Here is an 18,835-nt window from a genome sequence, read left to right on the forward strand (position 1 = left end):
GCCAGCTGCTGGTTATCCATCAGGGAAAAGCAAAGCGTCCCCCTCTGCCACAGCCGCAGTCACACACCTATGGTAGCGTTGCTTGCTCTGCTAACTGCAGCAACATCTGCTAATTGATTTATCTGATTACACAGCCCTGCGCGGAGCAGCGCGTGGCCGTCCCATGAGTACCTCCCAGGTTGGGACGGAGCATCCCCGCCATCTGGCCCTGAGTCCGCTCCTTTGTGTAATTGATTTCTCAAAAGTCCCCTTTCCTCGGGAGCCCTCTCCAGTAGCTGCTATGCAGGCGTACCTCGGACCCACTGCTTCCTCCCAGCCCTCGCAGATACACACTCATAACCAAATTTTCTACAACGATGCGCTATAGCAAACAAGTGCTGGGCCACTTGCCTTTACCAAAACCCACCACAGCACTAAGAGCATCCAAGGCAGCTCACAGATACGCTTCAGCTTATCCACGTTGCAGCCCGAGCCCCAAAGTAGCCTTAAAGCAGCCCGGGCGATCGCATCGGGGCTCTACTGCAAGCCAGAGCCCCGCGGCTTTGTGAGCCGCACGGCGCGCGAGTCGCACAAAGGGCGGACGGGGCTTAGCAGGGAAGCTTAAATTAGTGTAGAAGTACAGCACGTGGCTTGCCAGGATTGCAGGGATTTAACTCACCGGGAAACTGCCGGATCCGCAACAGGGATATACACAAGTCAGTGAGTGAGACGTCGTTCTGCGAGTACATTTTTTTCCGAAGAACTAAATAAACAGCATGGACGCTCTGCGCAATAAATAATGATTTACAGCAGCAGGGACAACAATGTGGTGGAACCACATAGGGCAGCGCAATAAACTGCACGCTAGTGCTCAGAAAGGAGACAGCCTTTTGAGTCCTCTTCACTAGGGGCAATGACTTGCATCATAAAATCAGCTTAAAACGCACCGGAGAACCTTAAACGACAGCAGCATCCTTTACACAGATGCCACTCTGTAAGCTGTGCTTTGTAACAGCTGTAGCGCTGAATCGCAGCTGGGGGACAAAAACAACAAGCGGGCAGCTTGCGGACCTGTGGCAAATCAGGGCCTGAGACCGCAGCCAGCAGCAGACCCAGCACAGACTTCTGGGGGCCCTTGGGACCCTGCAGTGGTCACTGGTTAGCGTTGTGACAGCACCGGTAAATCCCAACACGCAGCACCTTAAGGGGATGTAGTTCTGAGATGATAAAAATTAAAAGCAGGTCCAAAAATTTCTTAGTATGCCAGAAAGCTCTCTAGACAAAAATGATTTCTAAGGACATGCCAACAAATGCTTTAGCTGCCACTTTCAAAACACATCAAAGCAATTTTACATCAGACTGAGGACTTGAGCATGTTCTGGTGACAGAAAAGCTCCTTTACACCAGCTTTGTGCACAGATTTTTTTGTTTTGTTTTGTTTTTAGTGGTTGATGCAGCTGTTACACGCTTTAAAACAGAAATGATGAAAAAACATCTGTGTCATTTCTGGTGGAGCCTGGATTAAAGTAACTTCTTGCATCGAATACGACGAATAAAAAAGCACAAAGGTCTCAGGGAGAGGGAATGTGTGTTTCTGCAGTGCCCTCTGATCGGAGCTGGGATTCAGAACAAGAGGGAGGGAGGGAGGGAAGGAGGAGGGAGGGAGGAATTGGGTGGGCTACAGAGAAGTGATCTCTTTAATAAGAAATGGGCCATACTGTGACATTTCAGAGCCCTTGGGCTAGAAGACCAAAAGATCTGTCAAGAGAAAGGAATTTTACGTTATACTGTGGATAGGAGGGAGCCTGGGAGTCAATCGGGCCAGTTGAAGACTACAATTAGCTTCAGAGGCTTGAGGAAAAAGATGTAATTGATGCATTCAATACAGCAAGCATAACAAGCATTTGTTTCTCAGACAACATAATTTGGGAAATTCTCCACGGCATTATGGTCCTGAAACACAAATTAGAGATCGCCAGACCTTTTCTTGCTGAAAATATATTATCCTAATTTTCATCTTATTCAGGCTACCCTCCAATTCCAGGGAGACTAATGAAGAGGAAGCAAAGACCTGATGAGTTCCATGTGGAGGCTACGTTTATGGATTAATCCCAACAGGGAGCAAATAAACCTTATTCCCAGAGCTCTCAGTTGGGACTCAACACAATCAATTGAGGAACGGGTAGTTATTTATGACTGGGTCTGTTTTGACTTTCAAATAAACATTTTAATTATTTTAAGTGCTATGCTGGAACTTAGAGTTTGAGCGCTGTTTTAATTTTGATGCCAGCTATGCCTTGCTCTCCTCCCTCCTAATCCCAAACCACTCTGGTCATTATGATACCGTGCACGTGATCCCAATTTTCATGCCAGTAACACTTGAAAGCACTGACCAAAGCAAAATCCACCAGCCAGACTGCGGAAGAAGGAAGGCTGTGGGCTGCATGTCTGCGGTGAGGAGGTGCTTGCTTTATCAGGAGCACCCCTCAGCGTGGAGCTAGTATACATGAAAAGAGCATCCTCACAGAGATGCCAGATCTGAAACTTGTTTGCACTCCCTGACCCACCCTTGGTGCAATATTTTCTGTGCTTGCCTTCCCAAGCAACTTTCAATGGCTGTCACCAAAAGAGCAAGAGAACATTTATTTTTCCTTCAGCAGGTAGCAGGGAACACACACATCCAGGGCACCCTTAACTGTTCCCCATCCTGTGGATTTGTGTCAGAGCTCTCTGCAACCCCCCACGTTACCTGCGTCCAAAATAACAGGCTCAGCTTCATTGTCAGATTAGGCAACTTGAGGGAAAGGAAAAAAAAAAGAAAAGAAAAGAAAACTTGCTTAAGATGATTTGGTATTACAAGCAAAGGTTTCAGTAATTGAGTTAATATCATCTTCCAGAGAAAGCAAATTCAGTTTGCTATTTCAGTACAACATGCTTGTGCTTTCCTAGAGCGATTACCTTGCTTGCCAGTGCATGGAGGGTTTGCGACGTGAGAGAGACAAGACGGTTAAAAAACAACAACAAAATCCATTTGCTAGGGGACCTATTTATTTATTTATTTATTTAACTCCTCCAGCTTAAAGATTAGATGTTTTATTTCGGTAAAGCTGGATATACCAACTGGCATTGGCTGTATTAAAATAAGGAAGAACCTCAATCAAAAAGCCTCTCCTAAGGCAAGCTTTCTTGTTAATATGCACCAACATGAAAGGCTTTCTTTTCATCCTATACAACTACAGTGTGTGTAAATTGCAGGGGGCTCATTGGCATAAATCTTGGCTGTGACCTCTGAGGTAAACTGGATTTACATTACTTTCTGACAAGAATTAAATGAAGGCCTTGTGGATATATGAACAGCCTTCTAGTCTGCAACAGATGGGCACGAATGTGCTCCCTAGGCAAACTATCAGTGACATCTGTGTCCTCCAAATTCTGGTGGTCTCAGCCAATTAGCAGGCAAAAGGGGGGGAAAAAAAAGGCAGCCTCTGCACAGCTACCCCAGCCAGAGCTGAGCAGAAGTGCTTCTGTTTAGAAATGGGATCAAGAACAGCCTCCAGCAGCACGGGGATAGTTATCTGCCTGGGCACAACACGACAGAAAGCGCTGAGGTAATTAGAACAGATATTAATATGGATACAGAACAAATCCCAGCTTCAGCTAAGCCTGCGTAAGACTAGGGTAATGGGCTACCGTGATGGATTTACCCTGATATAATGACAGGCAGAGCTTTATCCACGCTAAACGCAGAGACGGGTCCAAAGCCCGCCCAGTGCTTACTGCAGCCAAGCTGAGCATTGCAGGCGCCCAGCTCCAGCCCCACAGACCTCTGTCCCCGTACCCTCCAGCCCCACAGACCTCCAGCCCGGTCCCCCTGCAGCACTGACGGCTGAGCCCAGCCATGAAGCTGGCGCCTGGTGCCCACCAACAGCACCTGTTGTTTTGCCCTAGCAATGGCCTTCCAGAGAGGCCAGGACATTGGGGCTCCTTCCCCTCATCGCTGCCATCGAATGCACTGCTACGGGATGCCAAAAAAAGGGAATAACCGAGGGGAAGATCAATAAATTAAAAAGTTCTAAAAAAAAAAGACATAATGAATTTGGTACAGCACATATTTTTAGATCAAAGATGCCTTTGAAGTGACAAACCCCTAATCCATAAACCACTGAAGCACTTCCTTTCTCTCCCAAACTACTTGTTGTCAAATAAAATGGAAGTTAAGGAAATTATCTTTATCTGAAAATGGCCAAAAGAAGCCATCACCTAATGACAGCCTTGTCAAAATGACAATTGGGGAAATTGTTAGGCAGGCGAGGCCTAAGGACTGGAGGACTAAGCTTGCTGTTTGCTCTAATCTGGTCAGGCAGGCCCCACACAATTCCAGCCAGCTTGCTGTGCGAAACAGCCAAGTCTTTGTCAGCGAGAGCAGGGGCTGGGAAGACTTCTCTTTCATGAATATGTATCAGCACCCCTCCACGTCTACAGAGAAAAAAGCCTTCAAAATTAACATATATATTTATATATATTTATGTATATAAAAAATAAAATAGACAACAAGACACTACCACTGAAAAAATCTCCAAACAAAAAAAATCCTAAGCCGTGGCACCATGCAGGGTGAAAAACTACTTAGCAATAAAAGCTGACGTTATGAAAGCAGAGCCAGAAAGATCTTCTTCCCAAAGGCTTTCCTCAGACTCTGATTCCCCAGCACGAGGGGAGGAGGCACTTCAAGACACCACAAAAGCAAAATGTCCCATTGGGGTTTATGAGGCCTACCACTGAGCTCTGCATGGGGAGTGTGCCCGAATGTGCTGTGTGGGTGCCAAAGCCCAGGCCACGCGCCTGCTGATGCTGCAGGGACCCATGTGCACTCTGCTGGCTCGTGCCAGGGGACGTCGTGCCTCGCAGTCCAGGATCGTCCTCTGGCAAAGGCTGCAAGGTCGGGCACTGAGGCAGCGTCATATCGGGGTACCATATCGGGGCCTACATGACATGAATGACGCGGCATACACAACATTAAAAATAAAGATGACTCCTGGTGTAATAAGCACTATAATAAATCACTATGGTGAATTAATGCTCTGAGAGTGGTCTCCTCTACGTGCAACAACACTGCCGAGGCTTTTGGAGGTGGCCAAGCGCTCACAGGAGGGCAGTTTTCTGAGGGGTGTTTGTGACACTCTGCAAACACAATCCTTCACCACATCTCAAGTCATATAGTTTGTCACCTCATGACATCTCCCCTTGAAGTTTGGGGCTTTTTAAACATATGTACCATATTCATCTTCAAAAATTCAAAAGACTGACATAAAACTGAAGGAGGAGAGCCACATTGAGCCTACTGGACTGCCAGTTGAAACTAACAGACAGAAAATGACAAAAAAAAAAAAAAAAAAAAAGGACAAAATGGCTCAGAAACACAAGTCAGAAATATTGTATCTCTGCAGGATTCATGCTGAAACTCATATAAGCCCAAACATGCTATTTAGAGAAACATAATGGCAGGCAGGGTGTGAATGCAGGATCGAACCATGATCACACTTGTTACAGAAAACCCCAGTTAGGGTATTTTAAGATGTGGTGAGTTCTGTCTCTGCTGGAGAGCTATAACATTATTAAAGTATTCACCAGCATTGGAAAAAATACTTTTAAGTGTTTGTTACTATCTTCTAAACTTTTCATGTGACACTTCAAACCAGACCTTAATTTATTATAGATTATGGTGATACTACAAACTTCACTTTTTCTCCAAGTAACAATCAGAATATAAAAGTTTGACTTCCAGCAGATATCAAGACACAATGCTCAATTTTGAGGGTTTACAATATTATGCAATGTTTGCTGTAGACATTACCATTTCATTAGCATATTCTACTTTACATGAAATCCAGCAATGAATGCTGTCCCTGATCTAAGGCTAATCCTCTTTAAAGAGCTACAGGCTATATTACATGTGGCCACAGCCACAGTTGTGCCATGGCTGAATCACTTTGAAGCCTATTGAACAGTGTTCCCTTGTGAGACTATACACAAACCCGCAAACCAACGCTGCCTGTGCTGTGAAACCCTACTGTTTTTCATCACCGGGATTTTTTCTGTAAGGGGCACAACCACCCTAGTCCCAAGTGAGGGAAGAGATACAAGGCTGCCTTCACCACCTCTCAATGACAAGTTACATCTGAAGCATATATGCCTGAGGTAATGCAAATACCTCGCTCCTAAACACCAATAAATGGCTCACAGGGATGCTCTCTCTCACAGACAGGCTTCTGCAATATGGCAGGTTAGCATGGCTCACCCTTCGAGGCTGACAGCCAATATAACCTGGAGTGGGAAGGAGATGGAAGGTGGTGAAGTGAGAATATTTACTGAAACGTGGCTCCCTCTTGTCTTCTCTTTCTGCATTTATTCCACCTCAGACCCCTTTCTGTGGAATGGCTCAGGTTTATTTCAGCAGGCTTTGGTTCAGGCCTATTTTTTGTCACTTAGTTTTAGGATGCCAGCTAGAAAGCAAGAGTGATATCGCAGTGACTGACCAGAAACTACAATTAAAGCCTACATCTGAGGAAAGCTATATGCCATATATAAATAAAAGTTTATGTTAGGGCTTATCTTAACTCTTCAAAATAACTTTCATTTCACTGGAGTCTAGAACGATTGTCACAGTGTTTATATGCCAATGGATCTGCTTCAGAATAAAAGAGATTTTCAATACAGATAATATACCTTATCATTGTTAGAATCTTACCAATTCCCAGTACAGTATTTAAAATACTCACCACTAGACAGACTATGTGTTGTGATGCCTTTGATTAGAGCTGCTTTGTGGCCACCTTGAGAAACCACAGCTTTGGACAGTTTCCACAGTTTAGGTCTTTAGAACAAGAAACTCTGCGAAGAGCAGAGAACATCAAGCTGAAGTGCAAGGGCTATCATCGAGGGAGAACATACTTTCCTCAGCTGTAATCACTGCAGGAAACCTGAGCTATTGTTTTAGTTCTTGCAAGGAACACTCTCAGGTCTCTTAACAGCCAGAGCTGGACAGTAGGATTATACAGGTTAATAATTCCACCATGTAACAGTTGTAACTCACCAAGCCTTCTCCTGTTTAGGTCGTCAGTGTGAGAGCTGGTATAAAAGATGGGCTTCCACATGCATGCCCTCTATTGCACAGAGCTAAGCCAGGGTGTCACACTGAATGCTGTGCTACCTACAGCAGCACAGACTTCTCTTCAGCAAGCCTGTTTAAAGTCCAACCACATGTAGCTTGTGAATCTGGTAAGGCCAACAACTCAGATATCAGGGAGACTCTCCAGGTGAGGTTCAGAGGTTATCTGCAGGCAGAAAAATGTCAGAACAATACATGGATTGCATACTTTTGTAAGCAATTACAGAAGGAAAAGCTTTATCCGTATGCCAAGTATTTTCTCTTTCTGGTCTGAGTGAAGTTCTACAAAATAACAAACACAAGATGTCTATTTCAGCTGGAAGTGTAGTGACCTACAACCAGGGGATCAGAATGTCTACCAGTAAATCACCTCCAGGTAACGAAGGGAGATGACCACCAAATAACTGAAAGCTGGACTCCCAGTTATTGGTAAACAATGAGAACTCCACTCGGCTCACTAACAAAAACCCCACAGTTTTCCAACTATTTTTAGAAAACACAGGGGACTCTTTTATTCAACATCTAGGAGGAATGAGCACAGTTACAATCAGCAGCTGTGCACTGAACACTCATCCCCAACACGTTCCTAAGTTACACAAATGATTTTTCATTTCCAGCTCTACTGAAATTCATTAAGACACTCTTCTCTGAGAAACGTGATGCTCCATCATGCCTAAGTCTCCAGTCTTTTTTCTAACTTAAAAAACAATAACAAAAAACAACAACCAAAAAAACCCAAACCAACCAACCAACCAACCAAACAAAAAAACAACAGGGAAGAGCTGACAGTTTTTCTTTTGTATTAGGGCTAAAAGATTTGCTTTTGATTTTGAGCAAGAAGCAAGCACCTGCTCTACGGCATCAAACCTCCCTTACTTTCCTTTTTCCACTCCTTATCACATGAAAGCTGGAATTACAGGAGCTCTCTCCCACAGAACTGCACAAATCTTCCTCCAAAGCCACAGCTGTCCCCAATAAGAAGGGGCTCCAAGGCACAGGGAATATCTCCACCTCTTTTCACAGCATCCCCACTATGTTTTATCTCTCTAGCCCTCAGTATCTGCCAGTTATCTGTGAAGGGGGCAGCCATCCCTTAGCCAGAGTAAGGAGGGAAATGCGAGGCCCTACTACCGGGTCAGTTCTCAAGTATCTCGCGGTGTGATGCCAACAGAGAGAAGTCTGTTCCACCTCCCAGCTTCTTCCTGGTATCTACCATATCGCCTTGCTGCCCTGCGACTGCGTGGTTCCATTTCACAGGTGTCTGGGCTTGAGCAGCAAGGGCAGAGTGGAGAAGAAGTAGAAACAAGGACAGCAGGGAACAGGAAAACACCCAGACAGAGGGAGAAAAGCCCTGCTGACAAAACAAAGGGTGGAGGGAACAGCAGAGTAGTAAGAAAAAACATCAGGAGGTTGGTGAGACAGAAGGACCACAGAGAGCAGGAGAGGAAGGGGATGGAGAAGAAATAGGGGTAGCAGAGATGCACAAAAGGAATGAAGGGGAGAAGCTAGAGGAGGGAAAACCAGGACATGCTTGGAGTAAGGACAAAGGGCAGATGATGTGGAAAGAAAGAACACAAGAGAATGGGGACACTGGTGTAAGTAAAGTCCATTTTGTAAGAAAGGGTGCTCTTTGCTAGTCAGAATGAGCGCCCTCAAACTGACTTTGTTCAGGTTGGATGAGAGGGAAATGGAAAAGTTATTTTGTCCTGAGTAAAAAAGGAACAAAGAAATAAATAAAACAAGGAGGGAATTGCACTCCTTTTTCCTCTGGAATTTCTCTTCACTGCTTTGTGGTTCCTGCAAGTGCAACGTGAAATTTCAGTGAAAGCAACCCCTTCGTGTGCTTATCTCCTCCTCTCACACTGAGATCCAGCTGAGTATCCTGCTTTATACTCAGACTGCATGTCTTTGAGGAGGGACTGTTTCTTTTCCCTTTGAACAGGAGGCACTTGGCTGCTCTAAGGTCACAACAACTAATTGCAGAACCTAGCTATAGGTTGCTGCTTGCTCTGTTCTGCCTTTCCCGAATGAACTCTTGGAAGTTACCACAGAAAGGACTACCATTAACTTGAAGTGCCACAACAGCTCTTGCAATACAGAAATGCCATTTCCCGCTGCCTGATCAAACATTGCCACCTACCGGCCCCCCATGCAGCTCTGTGCTGGGCACTACGGGGGTATTTATTATTATTTCCCAGCACCGCCGATGTGCAGGCAAAAGCATCCACCCGACTGCATTTCGTAGCCCAGGGCTGTGACTGTCCCTCCTGCTGCCTGGCTCTGCACATCCCCAAAGGGCTAAGGATGACCCAGGTCACCCCTGTGCTGCGCAGGGGACCAGTGCAGTGCAGTGGCTGTGTGCACCCCACCACGGAGCTTTTCAGGGCCCATGAGGCACATGTCCACCACCTCAAGGTGAGGTGCTCAGTGCTGGGGAGCAAGCAGACCGTGAGGGTGTTCAGAGACGTGCTGGGGGATGAGCAAATGGAGAGGCATGGGGAGATATGGGGTGGTAACTCAGCTATTACACTCTTCACGGGCTGCCTGCTAAGCTCGCCGTGCAAGGATGCACTTTGGATATGGTGTTTGAAGCAGGAGCACGCTGCTCGTGTTGCTTCTTGGCAAGAATTCAACCCTACAGAACGATGGCATCTCTGCCTATTTGTCTTAAAAGCAAAAAGTCATGTGTTCACATCCACTGCAAGCATTTTCTAAGGCAAAGTTTGACATAGAAGGGCTCACTTCTGCATTCACACAACGCCACTGAGAAAGCTACAGTACCAGGGAGTGAGAAATCCAGCTGCCAGAGGAGGGTCATCAGCAAAGCACAGAAATTGTACTCAGCACTTACAGGCTAGTTACCCGTCACACCTAAATCTCTCCTGTTGCGCGGTGGCAAACCCAGTCTGAAGCTGTGACACCCACACCTGTAAGTCCAGCCATGGCAGGGCTGGGCAGAGCTGCAGTAAAATCTCAGCACCACTGAAATCAGGCCAGACCTGCTGTTGATCCATCAGGATAAGGACGCTTCCGTGATGTTAAGCTAAATAGCAGAGAAAAATAGCAGGTGTCAGACTGGTCCAGGCTGTTTCTAGTCTCAGGTCTTGCCCTGCACATGGGTCCACAGAACAGCTTTTAGGCAGCAAAAGAAGCACAGCTATGAAGAGCGGGATTCCTAAATATCCACACACCATTATCAACGAGTTCCCAGCTTTTGAGTAGGCTAGGCAGAGCACTAACCACTGTGCCACTTGCTCAATGGGCCAGAGCAACCAAAAAAGCCACAGCCAATCCCCAAAGACCAACACCTCACTTTGGGATGCTTTACTGAATGTTCCTAAAACTTGTTAAAGCACCGGGAGGAAGTCTGGAGAAAGGGTTTTCACGTTTAGTCACTTAGAAAGAATTAGTAGCTGGAACACAGCTATCCAAAGGGAGTCCTTTCAGTCACCAACCCAGAATACACTTTCTATGATTCTTATGACCTAACATGAACTGCCCCAAAATAGGAAGAAACCGACTTCCCTTCAGTGACTCTCAGCTTCTCAAAAAGTGATCCTGACTGAAAGCAACTCCAGAGTTCCTAGTATTTTTCCATTTTCTGGATTTGGCTGTTTGGGATCTAGACTTACCTGAAGCCTTAGGAATCAGGCCAAAGCTGTTAGAAAAACAGCACAACAACCAACCCCAACCGCCTCAGTCTTTCAGCCTACCGTAGTTACTCATTACAAATACATACCTAGCCCAAGCAGATAGCCTTGCTAATATGCCACCGATAAACACACAGACACACTGGATGCTGGAAACCATTAAAGTTACGAGCAGGGCTTTTTCAGGAACTTCCTTCTCCCTTATTACTGGCAAGGCAATGAACACGGGTGTCTGACACACAGCCAGGAGATGGCACCCCGAGAGGAAAGCACGGCTCCAACCCACTTCTGTTTCCACGTCCAGCACTGTCGTTGGGATCCAGTCCCAGTGCCTTGTCCACTACGCCACGCTGGCCAGCTCCGCAGGCTCTGCACATCTACTTGCAGTTTCACTTCTAAAGGAAATTCAATAATTTAAAAGAAAAAAGAAGTTAATGCAACATAGGAATGGACTCTAGTACACCAAGTAACTCTTTTTGTAGGAAGTGATTGTGGCTACACCCAAAAAGCCCCAGAAGGACAGAGTGCTGGGGATTTTCTGTTTCAGGGGGAAGGCTGGGGTCATTTTGCTGAAGCTGGCAACAATTCAGCCAGCGCGAGACTTAGGGACGGGAGGAGCAGTAAATCCAGTCCCAGACATCTCCTGTATGAAGTCATACAGAGCTGTATCAAACTAAGAAACTAATAGGAAAGACGTAGTTGGTACGAGGCTAGCTAATGCCAGAAAAAAAGAGAAATAAACAGGAAGAGCACTGACATACCTTGGCAGCTACAATTGAAATAACCTCACCCAGAAAGCTCTCTCCCAGCACCGAGGCCTTGTAAATCGGCTGTATCCGGAAACAAAGGTCTGACAGGAATTACAACAGGCAGCACATGCTGCGCATTGCACAACGCTGTGCTTTCCAGAAGGCGGCCGAGCCCTGGCACGCCAGCACTCGCGCCCAGCCCGCCTGCTGCAGCCCCGGCGTGCTGGTAAGTGAGCGGAATCGCTTCTGCTGCTCTGCTTCTCACGGGGCCCCCTGCAAAACCGGGTCTGAGCCCTTCTGGTGGGCGCAGGGGGAGCCAGGCATATGCAGCAGAGCTATCAGGACTGATGAAAGCTATTCCAGGAGTGCGGTAGCGAAAGAACCTAGCCAACTACAGGTGATATACCTGTTTATTGAACAAATAAAAGGAGCCCGCAAATGAAACACAGCCCATATGAACTAGCACAGGTATTTAACTGCGTAGGCTCCAGCGTACCGTATTACCGAGGCACACCACCTTTCAGCCACAGCACGACACGCACACAGAGTAGTGCAGGGCTGAGACCGAGACAAATCCTTTTTCTCTGTGCTCTGCCTCGCATTCCGTGTGTGGGAGTAATCTTGCTTAATAAGTAAAATGGAGCAGCTGAAGGGGAGGGAATGGCTCATTTTTCCTACTGGGTGGCAGGGTTGCATCAGGATTTCTAGTGAAATGAATTTTCGGCTCAGCTTGGTTCAGCAGCAAGGCAAGGAGAGAGTGCATTGAAGCTGAACCACCGCTGCTTAGAGCACAGGAAAATAACACTTTTATATAACTTTAAAACGTTATCAGTGAACTGTTACTTTGAAAGCATGCCTTGTAATTACTACATTTTGTTTGTGTTCCAAGTGTTAATTTGGGAGGTGGGGAGTGAAACTGAAACTACTCGAATTCTTCTGAAAGCTTAACCTGCCACCTCTGTGGCATATACTTCTTGCCAGCAGTGTGACTACGGGTCCTTGATGAATGTGAGATTTACACAAGACCCCAGCTGAAGCTGAGCCCCATCCACTTTTTGGAAAGTAACGAGACGCCAGCAGCGTGTGCAGAGCAGAGCCTGGCTGTTCCCAAGGCGTGAACCACCTGTGGCCACCGCCACCCCTGGGACCGGAGCTCCCCACCGCATCCCGGCCCTCGGGTCCCCAGCTCCTGCCAGCCGCTCCCTCACAGCCCTGTGCCGCCATTTCAGGCCTACAGGGCCCTCGGCCGCAGGTGAGGAGGGGTCCGGGCCCCTGTGTCGGCCTCGGGTGGTGGGGGAAAGCGAAAGTGGGGGCTGACGAAGGCCGGCGTGGTTCCCGCTGCCACGCAGCTTTGTGGATTGTTTGAACACAGCCACCAAAGTCAGGAGCTGTCAGGACATTTGCCTAGGGAACGTTTGCTTTCTGTGTACGCCTGCGTGGTGTACATTGGTGAGGTGGTGCTGGAGCGTTGTCTGCATTAGGCACCCAACACACAGAACAAACCTGGCTGCGGACAACAGGCTGTAAATAAGCTGCTGGCTGTCGGCCTCCCATGCTCTCCCTTGCCGGTGGTGGAAGATAGGCCGGCAGCTTGGTGTTTCTGGAGTATGGGAAGGAGAGCTGTGCACAGGCAGCCTTCCTGAAAACCTCGTTTTGCAGCACCCCTGCCCCAGGGTTCGTGGTCACTTGAAATAAAAGGTAAATAACGAGATGGATGTTACTCTCTCTTGGTATGCGTGCTGAAGCCTTATGTTCTACTCTGCAGAAGCAGGCAGGTGGAGCGGCCTGAACCCTGACCTGAAGGTAGAGAGCTATAGCTCTATGCCTGTGTCGCTAACGCCCACCTCGGAGCCCTGTGGTTCTCAAGTTAGGTAACCGTGTTTGCAGTTCTCAGCGTCACTCCTCTGCGTCTAAGAATAGGGATACTCATGCACACTGAAAGAAATGATGTTGAGAGAAGGGAAAATGGTAAAATCATGACTGTTTGACCTAAGTGAAAGTACAGACAACAGCACTACAGTGGGCTACCTTACAGTTGCAGGAGAAATCTTGATTTTCAGTATTCTCCAAAACTTTTCTGCTGCCCCATACGATCTAGCAATGAAAAACTCTTTCAGTATGTATTTGGCATCAAATTCAGCACAAGACTTGAGACAGAAAAACTGTTTCTATAGACTGATTTGTGAACTAAGTGAAATGACGTGGTTTTTCCCGTTAGCCAAAGCTGACCTCATGTAGCATCTTGCAACCTCTTACTGGAGTGAAACAGTCAAGATCAGAAGGAAGCACAGGAGAAGACAGCCCATCCTGCTCACATAGCTCACCCAGCTACCTGGGGCTGAGCCATATGCCTGGAATGAGGGATGGACACTGATGCCACTGAAGCACGCCTTTTACAAATGACAAAGGAGTAACCTGCCACCAGCGTGTCTGTTTATACCTTTGTCAAATGTTCGGATCGTATGTTCTACTTGGTTTTAAAGTGAACTCTGAGATCTACTTGAAATTTGATATTCCTCTAATTATCCGAGCTTGGTAGAAGCACTGTGGTAGCCCCCTTCAGTAAGCAAGCTGTGATAGCTACACTTCCGTGTGAGACCTGCTGCTGGTATTGTGCCAAAGGTCTAGGAAGAGATTTCGGGGTTTCCCACAGAGAGCAGCACACTGATACACAATGCACTGTGCTTGGGGCTTATTTACAGTGGTATAATTAAGCCTTGAAAAGAAGAAGTCAGAATTCTTTGCTGCACTGATGGCTCAGATACCCATAAAACAACAGGTTAAAGTGTAAGCTTTATTAAGCATGATTCAATGACTGGAGCTGGTAAAGATAGCTTGATACCCATAAAACAACAGGTTAAATTGTAAGCTTTATTCAGCACGATTCAATGAAGAGAGCTGGTAAAGATAGCTCAGAATTGGTGTGACATGTTGGGAACTTAGTGAGATGTAAGAGAAACATTGCAAACATATTCAGTGTTTGATTCCAGTAGCTGCTCGCAAATAATGCACTTCTCTGACCAGGAACTGAGAATTCATTCTCAGGTTACATAGCCTTTTTTTTTTTTTTCTTCAGACTAAATTTCTGTGCAGGAAAATACAATCCTTCCATGTATAGAGGACCAGATTACAATGTTTCCTGAGGTGTCTCGTAGATTTATATTTGGGTGCACTGTGGTAACTCAGACTTCGGAATGGAATTTAGTTCCTAAGCAAGTAGTTCTGTGCTGCATTTCAAAAGGTACCCCCCCCAAAAACAAACAAACAAAAAACACAAAACTTTTTTGTTAGTTCTAATGCCTAATTAGGTACTTTTGCACTAGACAGCTAGGATTTTCCAGTAGGGAACAGGGAAATTCCCAGAACTAGAGACAATCCTTCTTTTGTCTCTCTGATCTTCTAGCTTTTGCAAGAATTTTACATACTGCCAATTCAGTCATTTCTACATATTCCATTTAGTCTCATACATAAGGTAAACCGACTAAAAAGCCCAAATGCCACTTTTTACCCATTTGAAATATTACTGACTATAGTCATTTTGTATTTGTTGATGTTATTTGTGCCCTACTGAGTCTTTGGCAGAGGGGTAGGAAAGGATGGTTTTCATGGACTGGGTGTGCTCAACTGCCACTTCTTTGTTCCAGTGGTTTCCTGACGTTTACTGCTAGACAATTTGCTATGATGTACATAGGATCACTATGCAATAGCATATTAAGTGTTTTAGTACCAAAAAAAAAATAGCCTTGTATGGCATTGCAGTGACTTCATGCTGTGATTTTACTTTTTTCTCGTAGCTTTGAGAATTAATTTCATCATGACCTCTTATGACGAAGCTGAAACTGAGGAAACAGCAGCATGCCTCCACATGACTTTTTACCACCCTTGCCAGAACGACAAGATGATGTTTCGCTGCCTGAATTTCTGTAAGCGAGAACAGGTCAGGGCAGATGAAATGGCCAAATTTGGCCGTGACCCTAACATCTGCCATTATAACTTGGTGGATACTCGTGTTTCTCGGATTCAGTTTTCACTGCAGTTCTACAGAAAGTCCAACAGCTCAGAAGTGTGTTTTGAGATAAAGAACATGAGCAAGAAAACAAAGCTGTTCGTGGACCACACAGAACTGGGTTACTTAAACAAAATGGACCTGCCATGGAAGTGCATCGTTTGTTTTGGGGACTACCAGATTTTAATGGAGATTGAAGAAGGGGAATCCTTGGATTACTTTGAGACTCACTTACACTTGGCAAAAGTACCAATTTTACAAGAAAAATGCATTCCATTGCTACAACCAATACCAGAGAACAACATTATCCCTTCATTGTTTCCTTCCCAAGGCAAAAGCCCTATAGAGATTGATGAAAATGAGTCATGCTAGGAGAGAGGAGGAAGCTGGATGAGATTTTGAACCTGTGAAAACTGCATGATTTAGGAGCAGAAGGCCATCATCTCAGCCTACTTTTTCATGGTTCTCACTGCTGTACATCAGTCCTCTTACTGTTTTCAACACCACGACATACTTTGTTGAACAGAAACAAATTCCTGCCACTGTCTTTACCAGGGCATACGTTCTCTCTGGTCTCCACCGTTTTCCACATAAACATGAGACACGTAGAGCCACTCCAGTCCATGGTAGCAGATTCAGTTCAAGAACTGTGACCACGTGCCTCGAAGATGTATTTAACAGCTTTTAATGTAGAGCATTTAGAACAATGTTTTAGCCATCACATTGGTTAGCTAAGGACGGATGTAATGGCTTGCTGCATTTCTTATACTTTTTTTTTTTATTATTATTTTTTTGCTTTTGACATTAAGCTCTGAACAGTATTTTCAAGCCTAGGTTGTAACTTCCCAGATTTTGCAGCTTAGAAGTCCTTTGTCAACATAGCATTTTTAAGTTAATATTTATACTAACTTTGCACAGAAATCTCTCTCTTTGGGATTAAAATATATGGTTTTTTTTTGCCAGTAAAGTGTTCTTGCTTGTGAATGTAAATAGACATGCAATAGTTGTGATCATGTTATGTAAAGACCCAGCTACATTTTGTAGTAAAGCATTTGGTTGTCCAGTAAGGATTTGTCTTCTTGTACAAATAAAGTGAATAAAGTCATTTCTAGGACAGTTCAGAGAAGGAACTTTCACTGCCAGTATTCTAGGCTTGCCAAAAGTGGTGCTGCTCCAAGACAAGAGTTGAAGAAAATGCTTTCAGCAAGCCTTCTCCCTATTCTCCCTCCTCACTTCCCACCCACCTTGCACTCTTACAGTTTTATTTTCAGTTAAGTTTCTCACTTTTTAAAAAATATATTTTAAAATATATTTTAATATATTTTGAGAATGCCTTTCAACTTTATTCATTACAAGAAAACCAGGATTATAACAGAGGGTAGAATCGTTGAATTACACAACGTATGCCGAGATTAAGAGAAACAACCACAAGCGAGAGCAAGTCTCATCCTTGCCAAAAATACCTTGTTCCCATATTTTCTACCCTGTGAAGTAGCCTCTGATACCTGCTGCAGTCTTTGGGCTAGACATGCAATGCAAGACTCAGCTGCCACCTCAGCACCAACGCCTCTACCACACACTCCGCACCTCAGCCCAACCAAAGCAGCCCAGCAAGAATCACCACGCCACCAGCCACGGCGCTACCGGCTGCAGGCTTCTAAAGCCATTGGCTGGTTGGGTTTTTATGTGTTTTTGATCTGAGTCTTACTACTCTGTAATTAGACTGTGGCAAGTAGCCTGCAAGTGCAAGCTGTCTGGAAAAAGAGCATGACGAAAACGCAGCCTGAAAGAAGCGCTTACTTACAAAAGCTTTTATGTGAACTCAACCTCTCATCTCAAATGCATGGGATTTCTTAAGTTCACAAATTTGGCTCACGTCTGAGGGAAGAGGGAGTGTTTTACATTTCCAGTAAACAGCACTCTTCCTATTAGTGCTCTTAAATGATTTCAGATGACATGCAAGTTCTTGTTTCATATTGCTTAGACTTCAAAAACCAGCACTGTTACCACCACGAGGCAGTACTGTTACACAACTTCTATTCACCGGCCCTGTCACACAGGACATTTGCATGCGTCTCCGATCATATTCATAGCTTACGTTTTCTGTACTGTTATCTACAGGGAAAAAATAATCTCAGTCACAGCTTTTCAAGTGCAGTATATAAACAGAAGCGTCTACAACCTACTTACCATCTTCCGGCTGTTCTGCAGAGGTCACAGTGCTGCGTCTCAGTACGCTTTGTACACGCTGTACAGAGAGGCGCTCCATGGCTAGCCACAGATCCAGAGCGGTGCGATCTCTAGGCACGTCTCCAGGAGCCAGGAGAAAATACTGACCTAAGGAATGGGAAACAGAGGTTTCCAAACCATCATTTCTACACCTTTTTTACCTGGGGTAAGAATCAATTCCAAAATATGCATTAAAAATGATTTTTTTCTTGAGCTACGCTATCAGAAACCAGCACAGCCTCTCACAGCACTGAAGATCACAGAAAAAAAAAAAAAAGACTTAGTTCTGATTTCCTGCCAAAGCTGGAATATTGTCACCTTCCTTAAAAACATATACACAACCCCCAAACAGTACTGTAGAAAGAAATTAAAAATCATCAGTTCTATGATAGATGTCAACCAACAAGATATTGGAAGGGACGTATCGTGTTCCAGACATGCACGCATCTGATGAATGCCTCTACTGCGTACTAGTTATTAACATGTGTCTGGTAACAGAAGAAAGTATCAGTGGCATGTTCTCAATAAATCTGCACAGATTGCAAGAAATTTCAAGACCTTAAGAGCACTGTTACATAAAGCCATTATTAAATGTAATTTCACATCCAAAACAAAAGTTCCTTACATCAGAAAACAAAACAAAAAGAAAGCCAGGCAGGCATAATGAGAATGGATTTTGACAGAATTATTATTTTTTTCCATCTTGGATACATATTTCTATCCACTTTCTATATTATACAGCAGAAGGGTTTTGTGCTGTTTCAATGAACTTTCAAGCCTCACCGTCATTAAACATAGTCAAACTCTTTTAAATAAAATACTCAGTGAAGGAGAATCAGCTGCACAGATTAGAAAATATCTGGATTACTTTCAATGATTGCATATTATGTAGAAGTAAATTTAATCATCATTTTAAAATCAAGGATTATTGCACATGCTTTAGTAACGTGCCAAAGTCAACATCTTCAAGTCTATGAAAGTGATTGCAAAAAGCCATAAAGCATTTTGCATGGATCATACTGTTGGAACAGAGAATAGCAACACACATGATGAC

At 44.9% G+C, this 18,835-nt stretch overlaps 2 protein-coding genes and 1 long non-coding RNA gene across 13 annotated transcripts in view; 1 reads left to right on the forward strand and 2 right to left on the reverse strand.

Annotated features, from left to right (window-relative positions):
* Positions 1 to 12,365, reverse strand: part of ALPK1 (alpha kinase 1) — a 41,526-nt gene extending 29,161 nt beyond the window's left edge. For 2 of the 11 annotated variants that reach the window (XM_035324300.1, XM_035324308.1), the window contains exons 1-2: positions 11,559 to 12,365; positions 11,084 to 11,192 (exon numbers count right to left, since the gene is read on the reverse strand). The gene's annotated coding sequence lies outside the window, so the exon portion shown is untranslated. Of the gene's footprint in view, positions 1 to 7,072; positions 7,191 to 11,083; positions 11,193 to 11,298 lie in introns of those variants that run through there. The other 9 variants (XM_035324311.1, XM_035324307.1, XM_035324302.1 and 6 more) reach the window with 8 other exon arrangements.
* A 241-nt stretch (positions 12,366 to 12,606) lies between these two features.
* On the reverse strand, positions 12,607 to 13,530 carry LOC118165917. The gene is made up of 3 exons (XR_004750283.1): positions 13,175 to 13,530; positions 12,782 to 12,884; positions 12,607 to 12,735 (listed from the first exon to the last, which is right to left on the reverse strand). It is a non-coding gene; the product is annotated as an uncharacterized LOC118165917 (long non-coding RNA).
* Positions 13,531 to 15,340: 1,810 nt separating this feature from the next.
* Positions 15,341 to 16,570, forward strand: TIFA (TRAF interacting protein with forkhead associated domain). Its single transcript, XM_035324315.1, has one exon. The coding sequence runs from the start codon at positions 15,361 to 15,363 to the stop codon at positions 15,922 to 15,924; it is 564 nt and encodes a 187-aa protein (XP_035180206.1). The 5' UTR covers positions 15,341 to 15,360; the 3' UTR covers positions 15,925 to 16,570.
* Positions 16,571 to 18,835: the final 2,265 nt, after the last annotated feature.

The sequence above is a fragment of the Oxyura jamaicensis genome, chromosome 4 (assembly GCF_011077185.1).
Source record: "Oxyura jamaicensis isolate SHBP4307 breed ruddy duck chromosome 4, BPBGC_Ojam_1.0, whole genome shotgun sequence".
In the NCBI taxonomy this organism is placed as follows: Eukaryota; Metazoa; Chordata; class Aves; order Anseriformes; family Anatidae; genus Oxyura; species Oxyura jamaicensis.

Excerpts from the sequence above, each read along its gene's own strand:
- TIFA (XM_035324315.1), top strand. The coding sequence starts at position 15,361 with ATGACCTCTTATGACGAAGCTGAAACTGAGGAAACAGCAGCATGCCTC.